The sequence below is a fragment of the Nannospalax galili genome, unplaced genomic scaffold (genome assembly GCF_000622305.1).
Source record: "Nannospalax galili isolate Female #2095 unplaced genomic scaffold, S.galili_v1.0 scaffold187, whole genome shotgun sequence".
Classification (NCBI taxonomy): Eukaryota; Metazoa; Chordata; class Mammalia; order Rodentia; family Spalacidae; genus Nannospalax; species Nannospalax galili.
In genome coordinates, this window is record NW_008357584.1 from 2,583,700 (window position 1) to 2,609,331 (window position 25,632).

General features: G+C 37.5%; 1 protein-coding gene across 7 annotated transcripts in view; it reads right to left on the reverse strand.

The window, feature by feature from the left end:
• Dync1i1 (dynein cytoplasmic 1 intermediate chain 1) overlaps positions 1-25,632 on the reverse strand; it is a 320,675-nt gene that overhangs the window by 7,105 nt on the left and 287,938 nt on the right. For all 7 annotated transcript variants that reach the window (XM_008855222.1, XM_008855227.1, XM_008855225.1 and 4 more), the window contains 2 exons: positions 16,233-16,373; positions 12,110-12,235 (listed from right to left, as the gene is read on the reverse strand). In XM_008855222.1, coding sequence (XP_008853444.1) covers positions 12,110-12,235; positions 16,233-16,373 — 267 coding nt within the window. The remainder of the gene's footprint in view (positions 1-12,109; positions 12,236-16,232; positions 16,374-25,632) is intronic.

The window sequence follows — 25,632 nt, forward strand, 5'->3', positions numbered from 1 at the left end:
TTTTAAAAAAAGATAAAAAATAAAAAGTGAAAAGCACACAAAAAAAAAAACTATTGAAAACTTCAGGAATGTGGGTGATTTTATCCCCTCCCACACTCCTCTTACCTCTGAAGCTGGGTCATGAATCTGATCCTCCTTTCTGGCTGAGAGGATCAGTGGCTACTTCTAGACTCACCCCCAAACCTCCATGACTCATCAGTCTGACCATGGGGTGTCAAGTCTGGGCATCTTGGGTACCAGGAATGTGGCACAGACTGGAGAATGGCTAGAATTTGAAAACAAAGCCAGGAATGGCTTTTGTCTACTACAGGCAGCAGCCAAATCATTGTTTTTTTAAAATTTTCTTTCTGATATTTATTCCTTTCCTTTCTATTTTTTCTTACATTCTTGCTTCTTTTCCTCTCTTCTTTCTCTCTTCTTTCACCTACCTGGACCTGAATCTTTTTAGTTTACTTTTTATAAAGCACATTTTATTTCTTTGAAAGTCACACAAATGATTTCCTAAATAGTTAAATAGATTTAAAAAAGATTTAGTTGTTGTTTTTATTTTATGTGTATGTGTGTATTGCTTACATGTATGTAAACACACTCATAACATGGAGTGCCCTCAGAGGTCAGAAGAGGGTGCTGGATCCCCTGGAACTGGAGTTATGGATGGTTGTTAGCCACCATGTGGGTGCTGGGAACTAAACCTGGGTCCTCTGTGAGAGCAGTCAGTGCTCATAACCTCTGAGCCATCTCTCTAGTTACCAAATAGTTTTTTTTAAAAATAACGATAGTTAACATTCATAGAATAAATTCAGGAAAAGAGTTACTTTTTATTGTCTATCAAAAATTAAACTATAAAGATTCTTTCTAGCTACATATTCAAATACAGGTACACACATGCTTATCTTTTATTTTTCACATATGACCAATACATCCAAATCCAATCACTTTTCCTTGTTATTGCAGGATTCTGCATTTCACCTTAAGTTGTAAGGTTTGGTTACTGCTGAACATGTTATAAAAGTCAAGTGAATTTTTATAATCAGGGTTAAACATACAAATATCATTTAAGGGTTCATTTTTATGAGCACATAGCTAACCATTCTGAATAGTCCTTGGCCAAACCTCCCTCATTTTTTTAGTAAACTTAAAGGGTTTATGGTACCTAGTGGTTGATTTTAAATAGCTTCAGTAAAGACTATATTTCAGGGATCATTTCTCTATTTCATTAAATAGCTTCAGTAGCTGCAGTAACTTCTATCTATGAATATTTTTATGATTAAAAATATGTCTCAGGCATTGCATACAAAAGTAGGTTAATTTTAAAAAGTCTTGGATAATTAAGACATTAGAAAAAATTTCATAATTTCAGTTTGGTTTCTCAGATACATTAATCATGGCAAACAAATTAAGTAAGGAGGTTTCTAGGTTTCAAGATAAATATTCTTGGATGTGTGGTTCATCAGTATCTTTGTAATCTTTGAATTAAATGGAATCATTGAAAGTCTGCGGGACTATTACACTAACCACCGATTCTGAGCAGACACACAGAATTTCATCTTCTGTATTAGGACAGCTAAACTTCTCTATGTTCTAAAAGCTTAAAAAACAAAACAAAACAAAACAAACAAAACAAAACAAAACCAGACTGCAGTTATTAATGGCACCCAAATTCAGGAGAATGTTAACCTACTGGGATACAAATATACATTTGTGCTCACAGAAAGCCTGTAGTTTTTAGGACAATTCCCTTTGCCACACACACAGATGGGAGCAAAGTGGGAGGTAATAAGCAACGAAACAGCCGCTGCTGGAGCGGCCAGGCAGACCCGCTTCACATAAATGCAGCTCTGCTCTGTTTAACTCTCAGGAGAGGCAAGGCCCACATCACTGTTAACAATGGATGAAACCACGGACCAAAATCCCAAGGCAGAACACAGCCTACAGAGTGTAAATAAACGACAGTATTCCGCCACAGGAAGACCCACTGTGTGGTAACTTGGTCTTCACAACTGCTTCAGAGAAGTGAAGAAAGTGGGAGACATACAAATCTGTTCTGTAGACTGCCATTACCAGCCAATAGGTTAAAATTGCTGAGAAGTTTAGCTGCTTTTTAAACTTGTTCTCTCTGGTGGTACCTATTTTTGAATTTCTTTTTATCTGCCAATCCCATCTAAAGGAAGGAACACTCATCCATGTAGGAAGCTTGGAGACCACTTTGCCAAAGGCTCCTTTCTCTCTATCTTTAAATGGGTGGATTTTTTGTTTTTTCCTGCCTGTTTCTTAGTACAACACTTAAAAAAAATCTATTACCACCTAATTAAGGTAAGAAATGAAAGTAGGACATAAAAAGAAAAGTAAATAGCAACAAATATGGGTCTATCTCAATTTCAATAAGTCAGTAAATATCAAAGGAAGTAACTTGTCTTGAGAAATGAACAATTACAAATATTCTTCATGTTAATATTTAGCATGCAAGCAAGCATGCCAAAATCCTCAAAAAAAACCCCAAAAAACAAAATAGAAAAATACAAAACAAAATTAAAAAAATCCCGAAAAACCAAACAAAAAACAAAAACAAAACAAAAAAAAGACTGAAGAAGAAAGAACTTATTCCCTAAGACCTAAAAATGTCCTTGTTTGCATTTGTGTCAAAATCATATCCGCCTCCCCTCCTCAGAAATAATTAGGCATTATTATTTTGTCTACTACTGGGAACAATCCATTTCTCAGTCCAAAAGATGGAGAAAATGCTGGAAACAATAAGTGACGGGTGATGATGGAAAATAAACTTTCTAAACTCCAACTACCTCCTTTTTCAAAGCACAAAAAGATGAAGAAACAGGCAGGGAAAGAAAGCTGCGTGTGCTTCGCAAGCTGCTCTTGCACATTAGCTGACTAACCGCACAGCCCTTCTTTCTGTTGTATTATTGACTATAGATTTTCGAGTAAATTCCTAGCAACCACTGCATCTAAGCAGTTTTGACAAAAAGAAGGCTTATTGCTAAACACCTTAAAAACATTTACCAGGGTAATAAAAGAAATGTCATTTCCTCCTACTGAATGTTTGGGCATAAAAGAGGTATTTTTATAATGCAGTTCATGATTTATCATATCTATAGTGTCCAAAAAAAGCACAATGAAAAGGAAGCATTTTCCCAGTGGTTTGACAACTGTTTGAATCAACTATTATGCTTTCTCTGCACTGGTGGCCAATTGCTTACTTTTAAAAGCACAGGAAGGGAGGGAGATGAGGATAAAGATTAGGGAGGAAGGATAAACACTCTTCTCTAAACACATTCTTTAAATATCCTATTCTGTGAAAATAAAGTTAACTTTTTTCCCTATTAATCTATAGCCAACTTGGACCAGGCTTCATTCTGATGTTTTGTATAATTAAGCTATTGCTTAATAGTCCCCAAAATTTCACATGGGAATGAATCATTCATTCACCTGTATTTGCCAAATGCATGTTATATGATGGACTCTGTGGTGGACTGGATTAGCCTGTTCTAATAGAGAGCTGTCAAGTACATGCTTTGTGTATGTATACGAACCCAGGACTCCAAAGGTTACAAAAACTTTATTGATAAATGTGTTAGCCAAATGAGGACTGCCACAGGATTTTTTAAAGTCGAAAGAGTCGTTTAGTATTTATGATGCTAGAAAAGGTTTACCTTCTAAGGGAATTCAGTGCAGAGACCAATAAATATTAAAGATATAATCTAAATATTAGGAAAATGACTGGCTGGTCATTAGGCAAAAGGGCTTAGGAATAAAGCAATAATCTATTTTTATCTACTTATTAGCTTTAAAGACAAAGGTTCAAAATTTCTTCTACAATGGCAGAGATTAGATACTACTTAAATGATAATTATTTCATGTTTTAAAATATAAAATGATGTTCTGATAGCTGACATTCTAGGAAATGAATATAGATCTCCCTTAATAGTGGAATATACTGGTTCACTGTTTTTTCCTTTTGAAGGCCAACCTACATGAGATAACAAACATTCATACACACAAGCCATGTAAGCAGGTATTTGACTTCATTATATTTTAGCTATGCCACTGACAGCACTCATACACATATAAGAAACAAATAACTCTGTTTCTATACAGCCCAGTGTGACTCTAGAGTCCCTGATGATGAGCACAACTTTACCCTGGGCTTTGTAAACTATGATTTGAAGTAACTGGCACTTGTTAAAGATAAAATTCAGCAGTTTTGAAATTCTAAGACTAAACACAATTTTGTCAGCCATGAAAAAAAAAAAGCACTATAACAACTGCTTTAGAATTCAAACTACCATTGAAAATGACAGTGTGAAACCATGGAAGAATCATGAAGGTGGCTAATTGTACAAAGTGGGTCTTGTTTCTGAAGGTGTGTTCATAGACTACTTACCATCAAAATGGAAATGTGAATTTCCCTGAATATTGTAAACTACCATGCACACTTTAATTTGGTTTCAGTAAAATTAGGCATAAGGGCTTTCTTTTCATTTAACCAACCACCTTATAACACATGAAAGTTGTGAGTACTTTTGTATCAATTTAGAAAAAATTTGCTTGAAAAGATATTAATCCCATAAATCCATTTTCATAAGCCTATGCTGCCTTAATAAGCATACTACTTATATAATAATTAGCTTAATCATGGTCTTTTACATATATAATTATCAAATGGAAGCTACAGTTACCACACTGTCTATATAATGAGTAATTATAACATTAATTGGAATTGGAATTAGTAGTACTTTTCTTTTCTTTTTTAAATTAAGCACTTTTGCCCAGAAGAAATCAAGTTAATACCAAAATTATAATTATGCATTTTACTCAAATTATTTTTAAATACATGTAATTTATTATGACAAAGAACTGAATTAATATATTAATTCAAAGTGACTGCTTTTCTATAATTATGTTTATTAGTATCCCCCAAATTCCCATACAAGTATGCTTTTGTGTTTCTTGACTTTACAAAGTAGTAGTGCTGCTGTCACACTAAAAATTTTCAGGAAATCTGAACAGCCCAACCACAAAACTGATGTGTCTCTGTGTTATCCAGTACTTAGATGCTACTGAAAAAGCGAGGCTTTGGATTTTCAGTTTTTATCTGGATGTTTGGCACCATGGACAGATTAGTCCCTGTCCTTTCCTCTTCCATGGAGGGAAAGCCAAAGGAAGTGTTTGGCATCAGCTAAAGAACCTAAAATTGTTTCTCCATCAAAGAAAGCAGTGCTTTGCAAAGGCCGCCAAGAGTCCAGCAAGTTTCAGGCACACTCCCTTAATGAGAAACACCAGTGTCTGGGATAGCCATAACCAGATGTTGCTAAGTGACACCAGCTCTGCCCACTCTTCTGGAAATTGCCAAAGCTGAGCCATCACCCAGGTTCCTCTTCAGCTGAGGACAAGAGCTCCAGCAAGCACAACGACAACATGGGCTGCCTTCAAATGCTGTCCGTTGTCATTAAGAAACTCTTGTTTGACATAAATCACCAAGTTCCAGTTTTTCACACTCAGTGTTCTGTGCGCCCACTTCCCAAAAGGGAGAGCTATTTATATAACGACCAGGCTTCTTTTCAGAATCAGGATAGACCCTGTCCTACTAGAAACATGAAGTATTCCAAGAGCAAACAATTACTGCTTCAGCATAATCCATTAAAAAAATCCATCAACGTACTGAGCTTGTTTTATGTCACTCAAACCCTTCCTAACTTCTAGCACTTCCAGGTTTATCAGTCTCCTACACTGAACTCTATTTACAATAAAGTGCCAGAGAAACGGCTCCTGGATTTTCTTTCGTTTTATTCGTATTCTTGCTGGCTGTGCAAAGATTGGAAGCAATGTGAGTTTTTTTTCTACCTTTTCCAGTCCTGGAGATTGAATCTCTGGCCTCGTTCATACACAAGAGCTCTACCGCTGAGCTGTATCCCACCCCTGGAGGCATTTTTTTTTAATAGCCATTACATGTAATACCTTGACCACCATTTTAAAGTTTATTACATAGGTAATTTTTCCTGTTGAGATTCTGAATAGACTTTTGAATCTAATTTTTCATTTCTGCTTTAAAATATATTCAAATAGACATTTAAAATCACACTGTACTCTTAGTAATAACATTTGATCTATCATATTCATTTGCATTTTTCCTTTCTAAAAATTTCTTGAGGCATTTGACTATATTGACAAATGTCGAATGTATTGCATTTATTAACATTTGTAATAAAATAACTGTTGTTATTTTGGCCTACAAGTTGTCATATAAAATGAGCTAATTGTAATGTTAGCAAAGTTAACAATTTAACTTAAAGATTTATGCATGTTTTTGTTTAGCAATTAGTCAGTGGACCAAACAAAGCTTGGGTGTTAAGATTTATCCTACTCGCAAATCATAGTTTTTAAATGATTATTTTATTTTGCAAATCCTACTTTTAAGCTGAAAACGATTTAGAAATTTTGTCCTTTGACGTGCGTAAAAATGTAATCAGGGTTTTGAAAGCTGTGTGTATTTATCACAACTGAAAACAAAATCTTCCCTGGAAGAGGTTAATGGAAAAAGAAATAATAAGAGGTGGAAGATAAACTGCTTCTTTCAGAACTGGAGCTGCAAACAGCATTCTAACTAATTCAGATAAGCAGCAAACATTGTTGTTAGGGGATATTTATGACAGCCGCATCCGCACCACAGCACTGAAGCATTAACAATGGCAGCGGGCTTCTATAAAACACATCTTCAAGAAAGACAGGTAGATAGGCTGACTATCAATCATCAGAACACAGGAGTAATTCTATATGCACTGGCCCATGTGCAGTGAGAATCAGTTGTATGCATGTAGAAAACCATGCCATTTAGTAAAGGAACTACGACACTGAAGTGATTTTTAGGTTTAAAATGTGTGTTCATATATCATTTGAAAAAAAAAATCCAGCAATGCTCAATAGCTTTCTTTGAGTGTATTCTAATATAAACACAATGCTATATTTAGGCTTAATTTATGACTTGTTATCTTACCCATGTTCCAATTAATTCAATGGGACCTTATGGTGTCCAAAATGATTGTATCTGGTAGTATGGGGATTTCTCAAAATGTATTCAAAGGCTAGGTTCATTTAGAAAGGTTTAGATTTATTTTTATTTATTTATTTTTTTATTTATGTGTATATGCACAGGTGTTCCTGGAGGTCAGAAGAGGGTATTGGATCTCTTGGGGCTAGAGTTACAGGTGATTTTGAGCCAGTTGTGGGTGCTGGAAAGTGAACTCGGGTCCTCTAGAAGAACAGTATGGGCTCTTAGCTGAGCTGAGCCATCTCTCCAGCCTCCTTACTTTAGATCTCAGAAAACTTAAGTGGCATATGCAACCCCTGTCTATTTAAGTCACTTTTGAAAGCACAAATTGAATAAAAATCATAAGAAAATAATAAAAAGGTTTTTTTTTGTCTTACACTGGATTTGCATAGCTTCTATTTATGCTAATGGAAGTTAAACACCTGTTCTGTGGAGCAAATAGACCCCTATCTGTGAAAATAAATATGTACAGTGTATTTTCTAGATACAAGGCTGAAATCAAACAAGCAAAAATGCGTGCCGTACAAACACAGCATCATGTAGCCTACCTAAAAACACAGTTGTTTTATATTTTACCTCCCAAGTCATGAGCCCTGAGATATTACTTATTCCTTTGCCATTTAAATGTAACAAAAGAAAGTGAGATATGGACAAATTCAATATGTTGACTTCAGGGAGCACACATACAACCTTCTCCTTATCTCCTCAGAAGTTCTTAATAAATTGCATCAGTAAACCTGGATTCCAGCCACTGCTCTCTGCCATCATCATCCTAAAAGTCAAAGAGGATAACTGTACATAATCGAGGAGGGCATGATCATAGGGGTGTTGGGCCGGGACTCCCTGCAGCAGCTGCAGCCTCAGCTGGGACAGGAGATAAGGCAGATCATTGTTAGTGATCAGCGACGCCAAAACCCCTCTGTGCAATGCCCTTCTCCTTGAGTGCCAGGTCTCACAGACAGGGAAATCTATGTACACCTGAATGGAGATGTCCCCAATGGTGTTCACAGGGAGTTTCTTAAAAGGTGAGGACAGTGGGAGGCTGTCCTATATGACTTCATCTGATGAAGCAGACATCAAAGAGATGGTTCCAAAACTTAAGCTATACTTTAAGTTCAAACTACAGTGGGATGTAAATGAGATTGTGGTGAGATGACTTGGAAATCTACTTTGACTTCAAGTCTACTTTCATTTGTTTGCTGAGGTTTATAATCTGGAACCCTTGCTTGGCCAAGACAGGGTCTCCTGTACTTCCACTGGTGTGGAACTCACTATGTAGACCTGTAGGCCAGGCTGGCCTTGAACTCACAGAGACCCACCTGCTTCTGCCTCCCAAGTGCTGGGATTAAAGGTGTGCACTACCACGTCTGGCTCATTCATATTTTTAAACAGATTTAAGGAATAGGTACACTGTTTAATCACCTTTATAGAGATTTCTTCTTCTTTCTTCAAATGATCTAGGTCACAGCCAAATATTTTATCCCTAATTTGTCTCATCAGTATTCTTGGGGACAGAACAGGCTACATAATATACAGGGCCCTGTGAAACTGTACATGTCACACACCTGTGTAGCCAGCTTTACTTGTAGAATAAGACCTTGGCACAAGATAGCTACTGCCTTCTCCATCTTCCAACCTTAAAGAGATCTCATGTAGAGAGACTGGATGTGAGGGGCTTCCCACAGATACTTGTTCAGGTTCCTGAGGTCCCAAGGCAAGTTGATCCACAACGAGGACTCTGAAAACTACCATTCGCTTTCTTATATAGACTGCATTTTAAGAGTTTTCTTCTTCTAGCAATACTTTTCAAAGGCTATTTTGGCCCTGGCCAGGAACTCAGCTTTAATGAGGACCAGAGGACCAACTTTGAACACTGATCATGGTAGTACAGTCTACAAACAATTTGGTCCTCAATACCACATTTTTAAAAAAACTTAATTCCTGCTCAAACTCATTCCCTCTCATAAACCATCTATCAACCTTAGCTCTGACCTCTAATTCTTGATGGGCTAACTTTCCATGGAGGCATCTTATCTGGCTTTCTGCATAGAGGAGATTTGGAAGGCCAGAGAAGCACTGTTTAGAAGGTGTCCCTTCCTTCTAAGTACAGCTATGCTCTGTCAGTTCCAGGCTGGTGAATCATACAGTAGTAATTCCAATAATGACAGCAGTTGTTCAGGAAGGTATCTACCATCTCTCCGAAGTGGGCTTTAGCTAACCTCAGCTCAGGATGCCATCTTTCTCTTCTTGTGCCTTGATAGTCATGGTGCTCAGAGATTTAAAATAAGATGCAGAGGTCAGCAAAAAGAAGTATAAATGACTCTCTTCACCTTGAAATAAATATAAGATACTTTACAGAAATACTTAGGAAAAAAACTATAGTTAAGGCTAAATGACTTTGTTAAGTCTGAGCGATCTACTGCTTTGTGTATGATCAAACAATACAGGAAGAATTGTTCAAGTGTATGAGCCTATCCTGGTTTTCAGTCATTCAGAGAAGGGCTAAAAGATTGTAATATTACCTACGCTCAATAAAATAGTATGTCCCTTTTTCCTCTCCTGGTAGTGAATTTGTAAGGATAAACAACCCTACAAATTGTTTGGCCTATTATATGTCACAGGGATTTTTCTATAGCCTGTCTAGACTCCAGACAATAGGCGAGACTGGCCTATAGTTGCAGACATTTCTATAGTCTGTAATATCACTTAGAAAAGCAAGGGCAATAATACAAAAATGAAAACCAGCCTGACCTGTAGAACCATAGTAGAAATATGAGTATAACAACACTTTACAATTTAGAAATGATGACAGTTCCCTAAGAAGAAGTTTAGCAGCCACATATCAGCCCAAGCAACTTTTGCAAAAATCACATAGTTTCCAAATACGAATCATATTCCGGTCATTCTAGCCATAAGCTACAAAGGTACCTTATTGCAGAAAATTCTTCATATTATACTGTTTTTTTCTTATTAGATATACGTTCTTAAATAGTACATGTACATGCACAAAGATTTTTCAGAAGACCTTTAGAAAAATCAACCAGATTGTAAAGCTCTCTCGTTATTCTGTTATCTTGGATTCAATAAAGAAGAATAAAACAACCAATGCCATGCATCATCTTAAAACGGTTAATGGACATTATGAATTGATGGGAAAGAGAGTGTCTATATTTCATTCATTTTCTGCTATTTCTGAGCATCTTTCCATATTTATTTTTCTTTCCCAAATAATATTTCTTTTAAAAAAATGTTTCATTTATTATTTTTATTTTATGTGTATGTGTGTATTGCCTGCACGTAGGTTACTGCACCTGTGTCGTGCAATGCCTGTGGAGGACAGAAGAGACTGTTGGATTCCCTGGAACTGGAGTTATAGGCAGTTGTTAGCTGCCATGTGGGTGCTGGGATTTGAACCCGGGTCTTCTGCAAGAATAGTCAGTGTTCTTAACCGCTAAGCCATCTCACCAGCTCCAATAATAATTCTTATAAAGATAGAAAGGAAAGGAAACAAGCAAATATGTTTGAAAGACAGAGAAAAAGACAAAGGAAACTTGATTGTTTACATTGTCCTTGGCTTTTTGTATATTTTAGGAAGTGACTGAATAATGAATTTTTTTTGTTATTTAGTTTTATTTGGATGAAGGCCATGAAAAATGAATTCAATAGAAAGAACACTTACTGAAGAAAATATTACTGTAACACTGTGAGCAACACTATTGTGTGGCTGAAAGGCCATTCTCTTTCCCAGACTCCAAACTGGGGGTCACTTGGCCATTGGCATCTTCACTACACAGACCAGTGTCGACAATCTTTGCCACTGTTGCATGCTTTGCCATGTGCCATCAGGAATAATCGGGGGAAGGGAAGACAGTCTAATATGATACAGCACAACTTCATGCTGAGTTGTTTTACTTAAGAGTTTTATATGCTAGGATATCTCTCAAATCATTCAGTTTCTGTGCCCAGCTGAAAATTTTAAAACACCATCAAGCCAGTTTCAACATAATCAACTGTAGAATACCACATTATATAATATGCCATCAAAAGTTCCATTGCAAAATGAACCATCTGGAATTGTCAAAGCTCTAGGGTGTAGATTGGTGAGACCATAAAGAACCCTTCTCAGCATGATCAGCTAAACTCATCTACCAGGTATCCCCAGGGCGTGTTCCAGACCTAGGCCACTGTACAGACAAACGTGGCCTATTTTCTCTCTGGGACACAAATGTTAGATTTAAATTATACCCCATAACTTCACATAACATTTGTTTTGCTTGAAAGTTCACTATTTCGTTGGTCTTTAAAGAACAAAATCCTTTAACCTCACCAGAAATAAAGGGTTTTGTCAAAAATTTCTTAAGAAGGAAAAGATAAGAAAATACAATTGGATCGATGACAGAATAATAAAGATAGAACACAAATTCAAGGTTTTTCTGGAATAAAAGATGTAGTATTTTTCTCTTACTTACATGACCCGATATTCATGTCTCTTCACATATCAGGTAATAAGACACCCTAAAGAGTATAGGTCTCACATACAACCTTGAATGTCATAAATGTCAAAAGTACTATAAAATTTGACTAACAGCCTTCTTAACTGACCACATTTTAATTAAAGAGAAATAATATGATGCCAACTACAACTTGACTTTTCAAAGTAAACAATACATTCCAAATTCAGTGTCAACATAATGAATTTGGCAAGCTTTTGTTCCAACGGAACTGGTATGGAGCATCATGCTTCATCTCGGGAAGCTAGGATTTCCACAGCACGCTAATAAAAGGAGTTCAGATCATTAAAGTGTCCTGCGTATGGAAACAGACACCAAATTAGGCCCTAAGGAAGTGTCCTAAACTCCCACTGAAGTCAATGGAAACTTGCAAACGTAATCGAGAGAGTTTTTGTAGCCCAGAAAGACGTGCCAATAATTTCATTAGGTCTCTAAAGTGGATACACAAGCCAAACTCCTCCCCAAAGCGGGGGAAAACAACAACAACAGCATCAACATCAAAAACCCCAAACAAACAAGAAACAAACTCAAAATGTACCTCTCCCACGTCATAGATCCAAATGCGGCCTTCAGAGTCCCCCACAGCAACTTCTTTGCCAGCTTGAGCCCAACGAACACGGTTTAGGGCAGACGCCCCCTCAATGGCCACACTTGCTGTTGGAACCTGCCAAAGGAGTTACGACAAACAAAAAGAATCTTTGAATGTGAATTTCACTATATGAATCTACAATGATGCATTTTCCTCGATGAGTCACATCTGCCTTGGTGTACACGAAGTCGCATACATCTCCTGTGCAGGGATTTGAAAAGTGCTCATTGTTCTGAAATCATATGCTCCACTGACTTAGGGGTAGGGAGGAGAGACACTAATAGAAACAGGAAGGAAGGAGAGTCTTTCTCGAAGGAAGGCAGCTAGTGGTATAAATATTTCTCTGGATTTTGCCTGGTATCTATCCAGCACTTAAGCACAACAGCTAAAATGTGATGCTTGACCATCCAGTCATGTAGTACCTGTCAAGGAGGAGAGAGATTTCAGGAGTCACCAGGACTAAGGATCTATAAAAGGCAAGGGAGGGTTATGACAGAAAAACCATCAATTAACATGAGTCTTCATGGAAACATAAGCAATAGATACATTGATTCTTTAAAGACTCACTGGGGAGGGGTGATCAGAATAGAAAGCATGCAGATAAAAATCTTTAAAGAGCTCAACTTCTTTCTTTTTTCTCTCTCCTCCTGGCAATATCAAGGTATGTGGAGTGATTCATCACTTTGGCACTGCATGCATTCTATTAAAATGAATCCATCTCTGTGTAAAAAACACATTGTGTCTCCTTTAATAAGCACTGGAAACCCAAAAGCATTGATAATTCGCTTAATAATCACTCTTACAGTGAATCAGAGGTGCTGAAATGGAACCTACCGGTTCTTTTGTTTTTTGTTTTTTTATATAAGAAACAGAGTTTGGAGGAAGGATTTTGAGTGGGTCAGCTTTCTCCTGACAGTTGTGTATACTCTCGTCTTCAAGGTTGGAAGTTTATAAATGACATAGAGATCAGATCTCCCGAGCCTTCTATAAGAACGCTGAATAAGAAATGACAGCATGACATTAAGGAAGAAAATGCTAGATATTAAAACAAAACAGAAAACATGATGGAACAAGGACCACTAAGAGCATCTCCTGCCACTGTGTGAGACCTGCGCACCCCATAAATGTGTCTCACTAACATGGAAACATGGCATGTACTGGGATTTAGTACCACCGGCATTTGGCTAGCCACAGAATTGAAACCATCTGTTTATATGAAACTATTGAGCAAATACCTATCTTTAAAATAGCAATAAAAACTCCATCATCTGTAAGAATCTACCTTTAAGCTTCATCTTGGAATCAATAAAAATTCTTTTCACCTGCTTAAATCATTGCATGTCAATGGGGAACAAAAATGTAAAAAAATCCCGGCTTATTTATTTTTTTAAAAATACACAGTTTCTACAATAAAGGTACCTGCTGTGCAGTCTAACGTCTGAATCTTAATCAAATCTTGCAAAGACTAAAAACAATGTGAATTTAGATGGGCCATAATTCTGTCAGTACACTTTACTATTAGTGTGCTGGCTTAAAAACAAATCCATGATTCATTAATAGAACCATCAGAGTTCATTTTTAACACTGTAATTTAGAGGCATCCTATAGGACTCTTCTATAATACTATTTGATATCAGATTTGACCTTGAATAATCTAAAAGCTGACTAAAATGTTTAATCTTCATATGAACATAGCAAAGAATTAATTACTCAAAAGACCTGTAGTTAAAATAATGCCTAATGGGCTTACTTTTTTTTGTTTGTTTACTTGAGATGTAAGTAATGCAGCAAACTAAAGTAGTTAAAAAAGATTTAAAATATTTTCTTTTCATAGATAAAAATAGCTACCATAGCCTATAGTATATTTTAAAAATCAATGAATGCATGAAGGGACAAAATATATTTGTATTAATTTAAGTGGTAATACAATTCAAAAGCCAATGAACCTAGAGTTAAAATAATCCATATGGTCTATATTCTGTCTCACTTTTGTACTTTGAGTTCAGAAATATTTTCATGTTTTTATGGCATGATCATTTTAATTGCCAATACAAGACATATATAGCATAAATTGCTAAGCAATAGAAATCAGTAGTACAAGGTAAATAGAACTATTTTTGCACAGGGGTAGTAGAGACAACCGGGCTTAAAAGTGAAATAATTTGAACAACAAAAGGAACTGTTGTATTGGGAATTTAGGCGTACTTACTCTTTCTTTCATCCTTTTTTGAACAAATCTATTTCCTAATCTGACATCTATTCGAAAAATAATATTCAACTTGCCAGGAGGTGAAAAATGACATAAAGGTTTTAAAAAGTGTTAAGCTCAGTGCTGGATTTGAGTACATTTCTATTATTATTCTGAAAGCAGAATTATGTTTATCATAAAACTAAACTATGTGCATGACACAGTGAGTTTTTAAAATGTTAACTACAAAACTCTTCTGTGTTTGTCTCTTTGATACCTAAAGAGAAGGGGAAAATTACTCTTGGCAATGTTGAGACACTACTTTCTTTTTCTCTGAAAAACAACCAACAAAGTTATAAAGGAGTTATTAAGGAGTTTGTAGAATGCTCTGTCTCCCCATATGAATTGGAGCTGGGTGTCATGCAAACATCACCTCAGCTCAGCTTGATTTCTGATACAGTGGTCTGCTGAGTCAATCTGGAAAGCGTTTGTGTTTTGGTTGCTTTGAGTGAGTTTCTTCTAACAAAGAGAAGCAATATGATTTTAATCAACAGTGATGAAAGACTCTGGGAAACCCTTACAATGTAAGGTAATAGCATCTTACTATTAAAAGCAATAACATTATAAACATTTCAACATTCCAAATGACGGGCATCTCACTTATGCCTTTGGATTATTTTCGAAGATGTTCATTATGTAAATGTCCTTGTCACATAGTTCTTGGAGGTAAGTGGAAAAATAGACTGCAATAGAAATATTTTTAAAAGGTAACTGTTTGGCAATAGCCTTATGTATCTATAACCTTAAAGATACACTGACTCAACACCACCTGAAGGAGATTTCCCTGCCCCCTCCCACAAAAAATCCTAGCTGAGTCTGCTCCTCCTTCATATCCTCCAGCTGTAGGATTCCTAATTAAAAAGGCTGAGCTGTTTCCTGCTCACAGCACTTCAAAAGACCTTTCTCTTGCTATACTTTACATACAGTTTGAAGCCTATGTACCCCTTTCCTGGCTATTTGTATTTACAGAGAGTTTCCTGAACCAAAAACCAAAAAGTGATGCAGAAGCCATTTTAGGACCTAGCCTATTCATGTAACACGCTCCCCCTCCAACAGCAGCAAAGACACCATTCCTAAGTCCTGGAATTATACCCTCAATAATTTTGAAAAAGGAACAATGCAGATAATTGTTTACAGCGTGCTTTAAATCAATATCTTTTACTTATCGTACTTGAAAAAACAGACATTTTTCCACTTGTGAATGTTAAATGTGACATGACAAAATCCCATGATAAAAAATACACCAGTTTGGTATACATGTTCAGGGTTAGATACCATTGTAAAGCCTGCCTTTGAGTTCAATATTTTAGACCAGGCATGGTAAAAATCAAATGAGTGATAGACCTAAACAGAAAAGAATAATCTTTTATGGCGCCAAAATATAAATTGTACAAACAGTAAACCCTGGCAGAATAGTTCCTTTTTAATAGCCCAATCTAAAACCAGCGTCTGCAAAAGCTTACTTTTCCAAGTGTCTGCCAATAAAGTTATTTCAACACTGCTTTGGAAAACGTCTATGTGTCCTTTCCCTTAGGGAAAGGTGTGAACATTATCTTTGTGTTCTTGGCAAAAAAACAGGGGGCCGGGGGGCGGCTGTCTGTTAATTGTCTAAGATCTGCCACAGTTGAGGGATGAAGTGAAATAGATTTTTGGCCAGTGCTTCTGCTGGTTCTGTCCCTGGTAGTCAGGAATTGGGGGCCCTACAGCCCTGTGGCAACTGGAGGGTCTGTCCACAAAAGGTTGCTCTACAGAAGAGGCAGAGAGACTGCAGAGTGCCCCTGGCGCCCTCTCCCAGCCCTCAGCCCGGGCGCCTGCGCCGCTCACCTCCGTGTCATTGTTGAGGTTCCAGAGATCCAAGCGCCCCATCCCGTCCACGCAGGCAAAGAGCGCGGGATGCACAGGGGACCACATGACATCGTACACATAGTCTGCATTGTCTTCAAAGGAGTAGAGCGGCTTGTTGTGCTGTAAAGCAGAGAGACCGTGAAGACTTAGTGGCGCTGCTGCCGCCTCGGGCTGTCTAGGGAGCCTAATTAAAAACTTTGCACATTCACCAAGTGTCATAAAACTTCCCGAGATGAAAGTCCTCAAGAAGGTGAACCAGGGCTTTAATGTGACTACAACTGTCCAGTGGCATAAATAAATCCCAGGGGGTGGGGGATACTCTGAAGGGGCCGGGGGCTGGGACCCGCGGAGGGAGGCGGTTTCAGACACAGTTGTAAGCGACATTCCAGACAGGTGGACGCGACTGCCATTAGCTCGGAATTCTCGCCGGGCTACGCTTTGCGAGTCGTTGGCAGCCTGAACCCAGCAGTGACCCGCGGGGCTCAGACCCGCGGGGATGCTCTGAAGCCCGCAAGGTCCTGGGAGTACTGGGTTCTGCACTGAAGGCAACGCCTGCCACCTGGTGGTCCTCGCCTGTCGCTGCTGCGGTGGCTGATTCCAGTACAACTGCAGGCCAAATTCCTTATTTTCAAGGCTCCTTGCGGCGGGGAATGGGGAAAAAATGTTTAAAGAGATTGCGGCTCTTTTAGGAGGTGAAAATTTCGCCATCCCAAACCCTAGTCTCCCTACTTGGGGTGCGTTCCCCTGAACCAAGTGAACTGATTGTAGCTCCTTTAGTACCCCTGGACTTGCATAGAAATAAACCATCTTTTTAAGTCACCCAGGATTTTCCCCCTAAAGTTGGTCTTCTGAACATACTTCACTGCATACAAATGCTTCCACTCCAGAGGGATACAATAAATTAAAATGGCACACTTGATTTCCAGTGAATATTGTCACATCAAAATAGCACAGAAGTCAGAGGCAAGTTTGAAAGTACACCAGAAATAAAACGTAATTGGACTTTATGAATTATTCATTCCATCTGGCTTGTCTTATTCTAATTTCTGCATAATGGCTTTACTAATCCCTGATCAATTAATGTAAAATGAAATTTAAATGATAATGAAAGCCCCAGAGATAAAAGAAATTAAGTATTCTTATATCCTCTGACAGAAATCTAAACAATGGGAATTTTTTCCCCAATGTCTTCTTCCTCCAGTCAGCTGTCTGTACTCTCTTCATGCTCTGTGGAATGCCTACACAGGCCAGGGCGGTAAGATCGAGAAAAGATAACACACAATGTAACAATCAAATCCTTTCTGCTTTGGATATTCAAAGAACACATCTGTATGGAACTGGCTCCAAATATCAGAGCAAACTGCCAAAGTGTGCTGCTTTTGAATGCAAAATGCCTAAAGTACATGTGGTGAAAACGAAACAGGGAAAATCTGCGCAAAAATGAACTTCTGTAACCTAAATATAAAGCAAAAACTTGTAACGGTAGTAACTATAACTAATTTCATTCTATTATTTATATTTTCTTGCCATTTAAGAATCGCTGGCCTGATGCAAACAAAGTTTAGATAGGTTGAAGCAATACAAAAAATTTTAGATGGGCCATTTGTGTGTGTGTGTGTGTGTGTGTGTGTGTGTACATGTGTGTATATATGTTTGGACTGTTCCTGTAAGAGAAAGATGCATCATATTTTTAACTTCAAAAGAGTTTGAGGAGTTATAATTTGAAGAAGAATATATAACACTGAGATACCAAAAAAAAAAAAAAAAGAATGAACTGGACACTTATAGTGTTGTATTTTATCTCTCTATAATGCTTCTATACTGAAGTGTTTTATATACCATGTTTGCATATGATTAGAAACCCAAATTACTTGCTTGTTGGCTACCTCCACAGCATCTCTTTCCCTCTTGCTGTTTGGATTAGGTAACTCAAACTTTCCCCAGAAAATTGGAGCGCCAAATGATTACTCGAAATAGCATGATTGCCTAATTTTTCCTTATTTATATTAAAAAGAAAGTAGTGTGGTCCTTCTCTGACCATTATGGATATTAAATTCTAACTCTTAATAAAAAAATTGCCACTATAGATTCTTGATTTTATAGCTAAGCAGCCACTATTTGTTAGAGACTATGACATTTCTTTGCAAGTTGATGGCTAATACATACATGTTTTAAACAGTGGATTCTGGCATCCTCCCTCATTAAGTCAACCAATAGTACATCTGAGCACATAGAGGTGTAGGTATGGATATACCTACAAATACACAATGAACACACAACACACCTGCCAGTCTTGTTTGATCAATTAAAAGACCTTCCAGCTTTAAATAGCCATTGTACTAGATGCCAATCCCCTATTCATCTCTATCGCACTTCTTTTTCTCCTTTTTATATTATCTTTGCTGAGAAATACGGTCAAAATCATAGTACATCCTGGAGACTTCACTTTTTAAACATCTGGAAATAGCTGCCATTGTTCACGTTCAGTTTTCCTATGTTAACCACACCGACCGCAATGCTGTTATTCTTTGCTTTTCTGTAGCTTCCTTGTCACCCTAACCCTCAAGAATGAACTCTCTAGTACAAAAGTCACCCTAAAAGTAATACTTGGCCACAGTATGTGTGTACTTGGGAAAAGGGAAGAGGGATTATATTTTTTCAAAGCCTCTGTTTAACCTTGATAAATTCATAGTTGGGAAACTGACTGAACTAATTATTGTGTACATCTGAGTTCATAACTATAGACTACTAGGTCCCATGTCCAACAAAGATGTAAGATATAGGCATAGACCAATGATGCTTTTACAGGAGAGGTATTTTAAATAGTAATACTAATTTTAATTTAAAATATTTTTATCAATACTATTTTAAAATTTAATAGTATTTTATACTTTGCTTATGAAGGAACTTTACCATTCTATTTCATTTGGGCTCCAAGGATAACATTAAAGATCTGTCTGTCTCAAATGCTTAATATAAAAAAATTATGGTAAACAGATCATGAAATTTTAACATTTTCATAAGGGAAACTGAAAGCATCATATTCCTAAATATCTGTTTTTGAATTTGTGAAACATAAATTTCTGAATCTACAAACCTGTTAGACCTTCCAGAGCATGACTACTGATTTTAGAATACTTCAAATTTTGAAAAGATAGACTATGGAAACAAATGTGACCAATGATTTTGAGGACGACTCTCTTAATATCTTTTGTGTAAATCCAAGTCACTGAAGCTTCATTGTTTTAAACATTTACTCTGCAAAATGGTCAGGGTCATTTAGTTAACTAAATACTGTTCCACAGCATGTTCCTGTATAGTGTTTTCCAAAGCAGTAAGATTTCACTAGACAAAACAAACAAAAAACCTTTACCTGTGGTTTTTTTTTTTTTGTCGTTGTTGTTATTTATTTATTTATTTTCCCAAAGCCATGCTTAGCACTAGCAAAATGTCAAGGAAAAAGGAAAAGGAAAACTTCACCATTCCCAACCTGTGCAGGTGTGGCACTGGCCAGTAAAACAGAGCTGTGACACCCTGTGCTTCCGCAGGTTTGCAGGGTTATGCCAATGATGTTCAAGGACCTGCACAGTCCAGCTAAATTTTGATGTGCTTGACCTTCAAACAAAGCGGAGAGGCAGGTGACCAGTTACCTCCCAGACAGATTTGAAGGGCAGGGAAGAGGGTTTGTGTGGCCCAGACTTTGTGCACACATTGTCTGATTTAATCCGCATAATATTTCTGTAAGGTAGATGGTATTTACAGAAAAGAAAATTATAGTTCAGGCAAGTTAGTAACTTTCCAAGGCTGTGCAGGTTGAAAGGGGTGGAGGTAGTTTTGGGTCTCAGATCTTCTAACTGTGAAGCACATCCTCAATTTGTAGGCTCTATGGGGTCTTGCTATGTGGTCTTCAGTCCTCACAGAAAAAGCAATAAATCTGTTAGCCCTGTTCTTTACCCTCCCATTCAATCCAACCAATATTTATTAAGCACACATTTCTACAAACAGTTTAAAAAAAAAAAAAAAAACCATTACAGACTGCTTATTTTCTTCCCCAAGATGGTAATTGATGACCGTCAAGATTAATGACCTTGAGGATGCCACCTATACTTTTGGAGGAGTTTTTTAGCAATTCATAGGAGGAAAAGAAATCTTTTACTCTTCCTGCTAGAAATAGGATGGGAATAGCCAGGAAGAAGTAATAGGCTGTGCTTTGGAATGTAGAATAGAATGAGATGGTGGCAAAATCCTTGCTCTAGCTCACTGACTGGGTGACTTTGGCAAAGGGCCACAGTGTTAGTGTCTGAAAATGGTAACAAGGCTACATCAGGCAGAAAGATCATGAGTGAAAGTAGAGAAACTACAGTGCTTGAAAAATGTCAGTGCTCTTGAACGTTAGTTTTCTTATCTGTGTTAGAAAGATGGTGCTAGAAAGTCTGGCGTTGTCATGAGCTTTATGATTCTGTGATAGCACTGCTATATGTTGTGCTACTCTGCAGCAGGGGTAGATGAAATAAAGCATATGAACGATTTTGTTCTTCCAAAGTGCCATTCAATGGCACATATAATAAAATCAGTCTTTCTTGATGTTTTGTAGAATTCAGATCTTGAATCTACAAAACATTTTAATAATTTTAGTGCTTTAAAAATTTGTACTTCAGTAAAATAATAGCATAAAATGCACCACAGTAGCTGTATAATGAGAAATTTGAAATTATAAAAGTAGCAGTAATTTTTCTCTTTGATCAACTGAAGAAATAATAAATGTTGAATTTGCATCAGAGAGGCAGGTAGTGAAATCTGTTGAAAGAAATGAAACCTTATGACATCCAACATCCTACAATAAAAAGACTCTAGAACTGAGCTCTGATTTTTATAAGTGTACTTCTGAAAATGAATAGTCCTGTCCATTTTCTCAAGCAGTTAACTCTGAAATTATTTCAAGAGTGGCTAGCTCCTATTTCTGACCTGAGATATGTGCCAAGGTCACAGAGAATGGAATTGAAATTTTCCTCTACATTTTTATCTTTCTCTTATCAGATACCTCCAAGCATCCCAACAGGATTTAGGGTTCAGAATACTGGTAAATAAAAATATTTGTGCTAAATATTCCCCAACTGTCTTAAACATCATGGTTCTTGAGGCAGTGTTTGCTTCTAAATGATCCGCTTTCAAGGCAGACTTAGAAACACTTACCCAAGCCATGAATGGTTCTTTTGGGAGGAGAGGATATACTACTTGGACAGGGGAAGGGGCAGAAAACTAACAATAAAATTGCTAATTTTGAGTTCGGAAACAGAAGCAAAACAAATGGAACGCTACCTTGAAACTATATTCTGCTGGGAAAAAACCAAGGACAACCAAGACAATAAGCAATAGTGATATGAAAATGTCCTTCAAAAACTGTCATGTGGGTTCCTGTGAAGTAATAAAAATAAATAGGCAGTCAGTTCTTCCAGGAAACATCAGACTGTGAGACCACAATATTGCTTTAAAAAAAAACCACCAAAAGACCCCCAAACTTCAGGTTCACACAAAATGAATGCCTCTATCATAAAAAGAAAGTGGTTAAACAAACAAACAAACCCAAACTCACAGACCAAACCAAAGAAACCAACTCTCTTGGCCCAAGAGAGGTGTTGCAAATTTGGTACTAGGGTTGGAAAACTTTATTTGCAACTTAATTTGAGGTTCTTCTGTTGTACAAAGTATCCTGTATTTATCTTAACTTTGGTGGCCTATTATTAAAACAATATATATGTTAGCTGCAGATACCTGTTCCGGTCTTCCTGTCCAGAAGCTGAAACTTGAGACATCAAGACTCTGGGTAATCTGTTCTCAACAGAACATGTAGAGCAGGTCAGTTTGTTGTTTGTGTGCAATAACCCAAAATATGTAGGGACTTTAATTTGAAATAGTTGATTTAAAACATTTGAAAGATGATTATGGAAATCCAGGAATTTGGCAGTAGTCTCTGTCTAAACGTAGCAGTTTGCTACCTGGGTTCTGAAGCCACATGAAAGGTGTCTTTGTTGCTCTGCCTTCCTCTACAGCTTATTTGCATGGAAGAATCCTCCTAATCCAGAAGGCGCCACCAATAAAGAGCCTAATTATCCATAAAAAAGAATGTATACATATTCACAGGTTTTGACTAGTACATGAGTGTTCAAAGCCATGGAAAAAGCTACAAGCTTTGCCTAATTCATAGAGAGTACTTCCCGCACTGACATCTTAATGAATACTAGCGCTACCCCAAGGTTCTCCTTTTAAACTGGCATTTTAGCATGCACATTTTATAGAGACATTGTGCAAACACAAAGCAGTGGGGATACTCTTTGAATTTGCTTCTTGCATTCCCCTTAACTGTTCTGGACTTTTTTGTTGTATTCTGGCTTCTTGACTGTATGGGTTGAGGTAGGGCAGGAAAGAATTTTGTCTTCAAAACTAGGGTCAGCTGATTTGGCTCATTCCAACAGCCGAGGTAGTTCTTCTCTCAAGTGATCTTCTCTTTCTCTTGGAAAAATCATGGGGCAGTGGAAAGAGGCAAGGAGGTTCAAAAGCGCCCTTTGCTGCATCTGCTCAGCTCTGTTGCTACTCTGACTTGTGGCTTCATAGTCAACATCACATAAGTCAAGCAAAGAAGCACATGTATAGTCATAGGCTAGGCTGGTTAGAGATGCCCAGGAAGCTGGAAGGAAGAACTAGGGATTAGTATGAAGGGTTAGTGGTGCAGAAAGGGAGAATGAACTGGATCTAGAAGCAGCCAGACATGTACTGTGCCTTAAGTCCTGAACAGTTAGAGGAACAAGCAAGCCAAGTAAGGTCTGCAGGCCCAAGTTCTGCTTATTTGCTCTGAATTTCATGTCAAATTGCACAACTGCATTTTACTCATGAGTAGGCTAGATGGCAAAACATTTCCACTTAAATATTTTTAATGGCCAGTCTCCAACCTATCACAGATCTAAACACCGTGTTATTTTTTTGAGGCGGACTCTAACTATGTAGCTGAGGATGACCTTGAACTTCTGATCCTCTGGTTTTATGCAGTGCTGGAGATGAAAGCCAGGGCTTTATGCATGCAAATATTCTACCAACTGAGCTATATCCTTAGCCCTAAACAATTAAAATACTTACTCTTACATAATTTCATACATATATGTAAAATACTTGGGTCATATTCCCCCATGGTCCCCCTTTCACTCCTGCTGAACCCCTTCTTCTCAAAAAGTCCCACTTGCATGTCTTTTGTGTGTGTGTGTGTGTGTGTGTGTGTGTGTGTGTGTGTGTGTGACACTCCACTGTGGTTAATTTGGGTTGCTTGCATGAGCATAGGTGGGGATTTATTCACTTGAGCAAGGACAACTTACCAGTTGCTATAACACTGAAGAATGTGACTCTTCCTCCCTTAGCAACCATTAACTGCCAGTAGCTCCTCATGAGCCCTTTCTTGCCCAACCCATGATGGATTGTTGACAGGCCTAGTTTTGTGCAGGTCTTATGCAGGTAACACAGTTGCTGTGAGTTTGTGACAGTAACAAAAGGCAGGGGTGAAGCAAATTTTTTTTTTTAATGTAAAAATTTTAAAGTATCAATTTTTAGATTTAGAGCCATAGGTTCTACTTTGATTCCTGATTCTACTTATTTCTAAAATGCCCAGGTTGGTATCTGCCAGTCTCATAATCTGACACTGATAATCTCATTGCATTTAAATCTAACATTTAGATGTGTGTGTGTGTGTGTGTGTGTGTGTGTGTGTGTGTGTATGTGTGTGTGGCCTATTTTCAAAGAGTCAGGGTGAGTTTTAGAAGCTCAGCTTGTCTATGTCTCTAGGTATTAAATGCAAAACACCTTTTATATTACAGCTAATGTTTGCATAGCTGATATACTTATCTTAATGGCAGGGAGAACCAGAATTGAGAATCCTAAAAAGCAGAAGTTCAAAATATTCTGTTTGAATTAACATGAATCTGGCATGCTTTGCAACAGATTTGCTGACTGTATTCTGTTTCAGCTCAGCCAAATTAAAATTAATTTCTGTTCGAGAAGCAAACATGAATTAAATGTGAGGTGAGGTGATTCAGGACATTGGAAGCAGCCATGTGAAAATAAACAAGAATTATTTTGTGTCCTGGACAACTTGTAAAGCTAAGAGGTCATGGAAAGCTGGTCAAGATAGGTCCACATTGGTTTGATCCCCAAACAGTAACTACTTTGAGATAAAAATGAGTTTAATCTACCTTACAATGTAAGATGTAAAAAAGAAAGTTAGAGCAGGGAGGCAGGGATGGGGGAAATTTAAAATCTTATAACTAGGTAGATGGTGTGCCTCTCCTTACCCCCAACAATACTGTTTAGAAAGAGAAACTTGGGAAAGTAACACATGTAATATATCATGAAAATACAGAGGCTAAAGTTTCTCAACTGGTTGAAAGAGGAAAAGAAAGAATTTACCAGGCCCTTACTTCTTGCACAATGAGAAAGTCCAGTCAGCTGGGTGAATTTTAAATCCCCAAAGTGTTTGTAGTTATATGAATTATTCACACATGTCTGCATAAATATTTTGCAGCCCAAAGGCATGTGTTGGTGGGTGAATGTTGAAGGCACTACAGAGGTAAGGGACAGGAAGTATGCACACAGGCCAAGGCGGGAGCTGACTTTAGGATTACATTCTTGTGGTTTCTTTTAAAGTTAAAGTATTCTGCTTGAGTGAGTTTTAATAAAAGGATACAACAAAAGTGTGTTGTGGGACAGAATTTGATGACCAGAACAGGTAGCTTTATAAAAGCCAATTTTACTGTTTGCTGTCTGATGTTAAGAAGGGAGATAAGACAGAATAAAAGTGGTGATAAGGAAAAAATAAACTACACACTGCCTGAATATTGTGTTTATCAGAAAGGCACCCTATAGACCTTTACAGTTAGGAAATTTTTCTGTTATCTTGTAAGTGGGTACTGAGGTGGACTGCCAATTTTGTTGATCTTCTTTCCTGTAACAGCTAAAACTTATTTTTTAAGTTGATTTACTTAAAAAATAATTTATTGAGAATTTCATAAGGCATATAAACATATAAGGTGTTTTGATCAAATCCATGCCTACTCCCTCCCCTCCAACTCCTCCCATATCTCCCCATCACTTTTTTCTGATAACTTCATAAATTGATTTACTTTTATATGTATGAGTGTTTTGCATGTATGCTTGTAAGGCCACTCATGTGTGCAGTGCCTGAGGAGGCGAGAAGAGGTTGTAGGATTCTTAGGCACTGAGTTATAGGTGGTTGTTAGCTGCCAAATGGGTCCTGGGAACTGAACCTGGGTCCTGGCAAGAGCAGGCAGTGCTCTTAACTGTTGAGCCATCTCTCCGGCCCTTAGTTTAATATTCACTG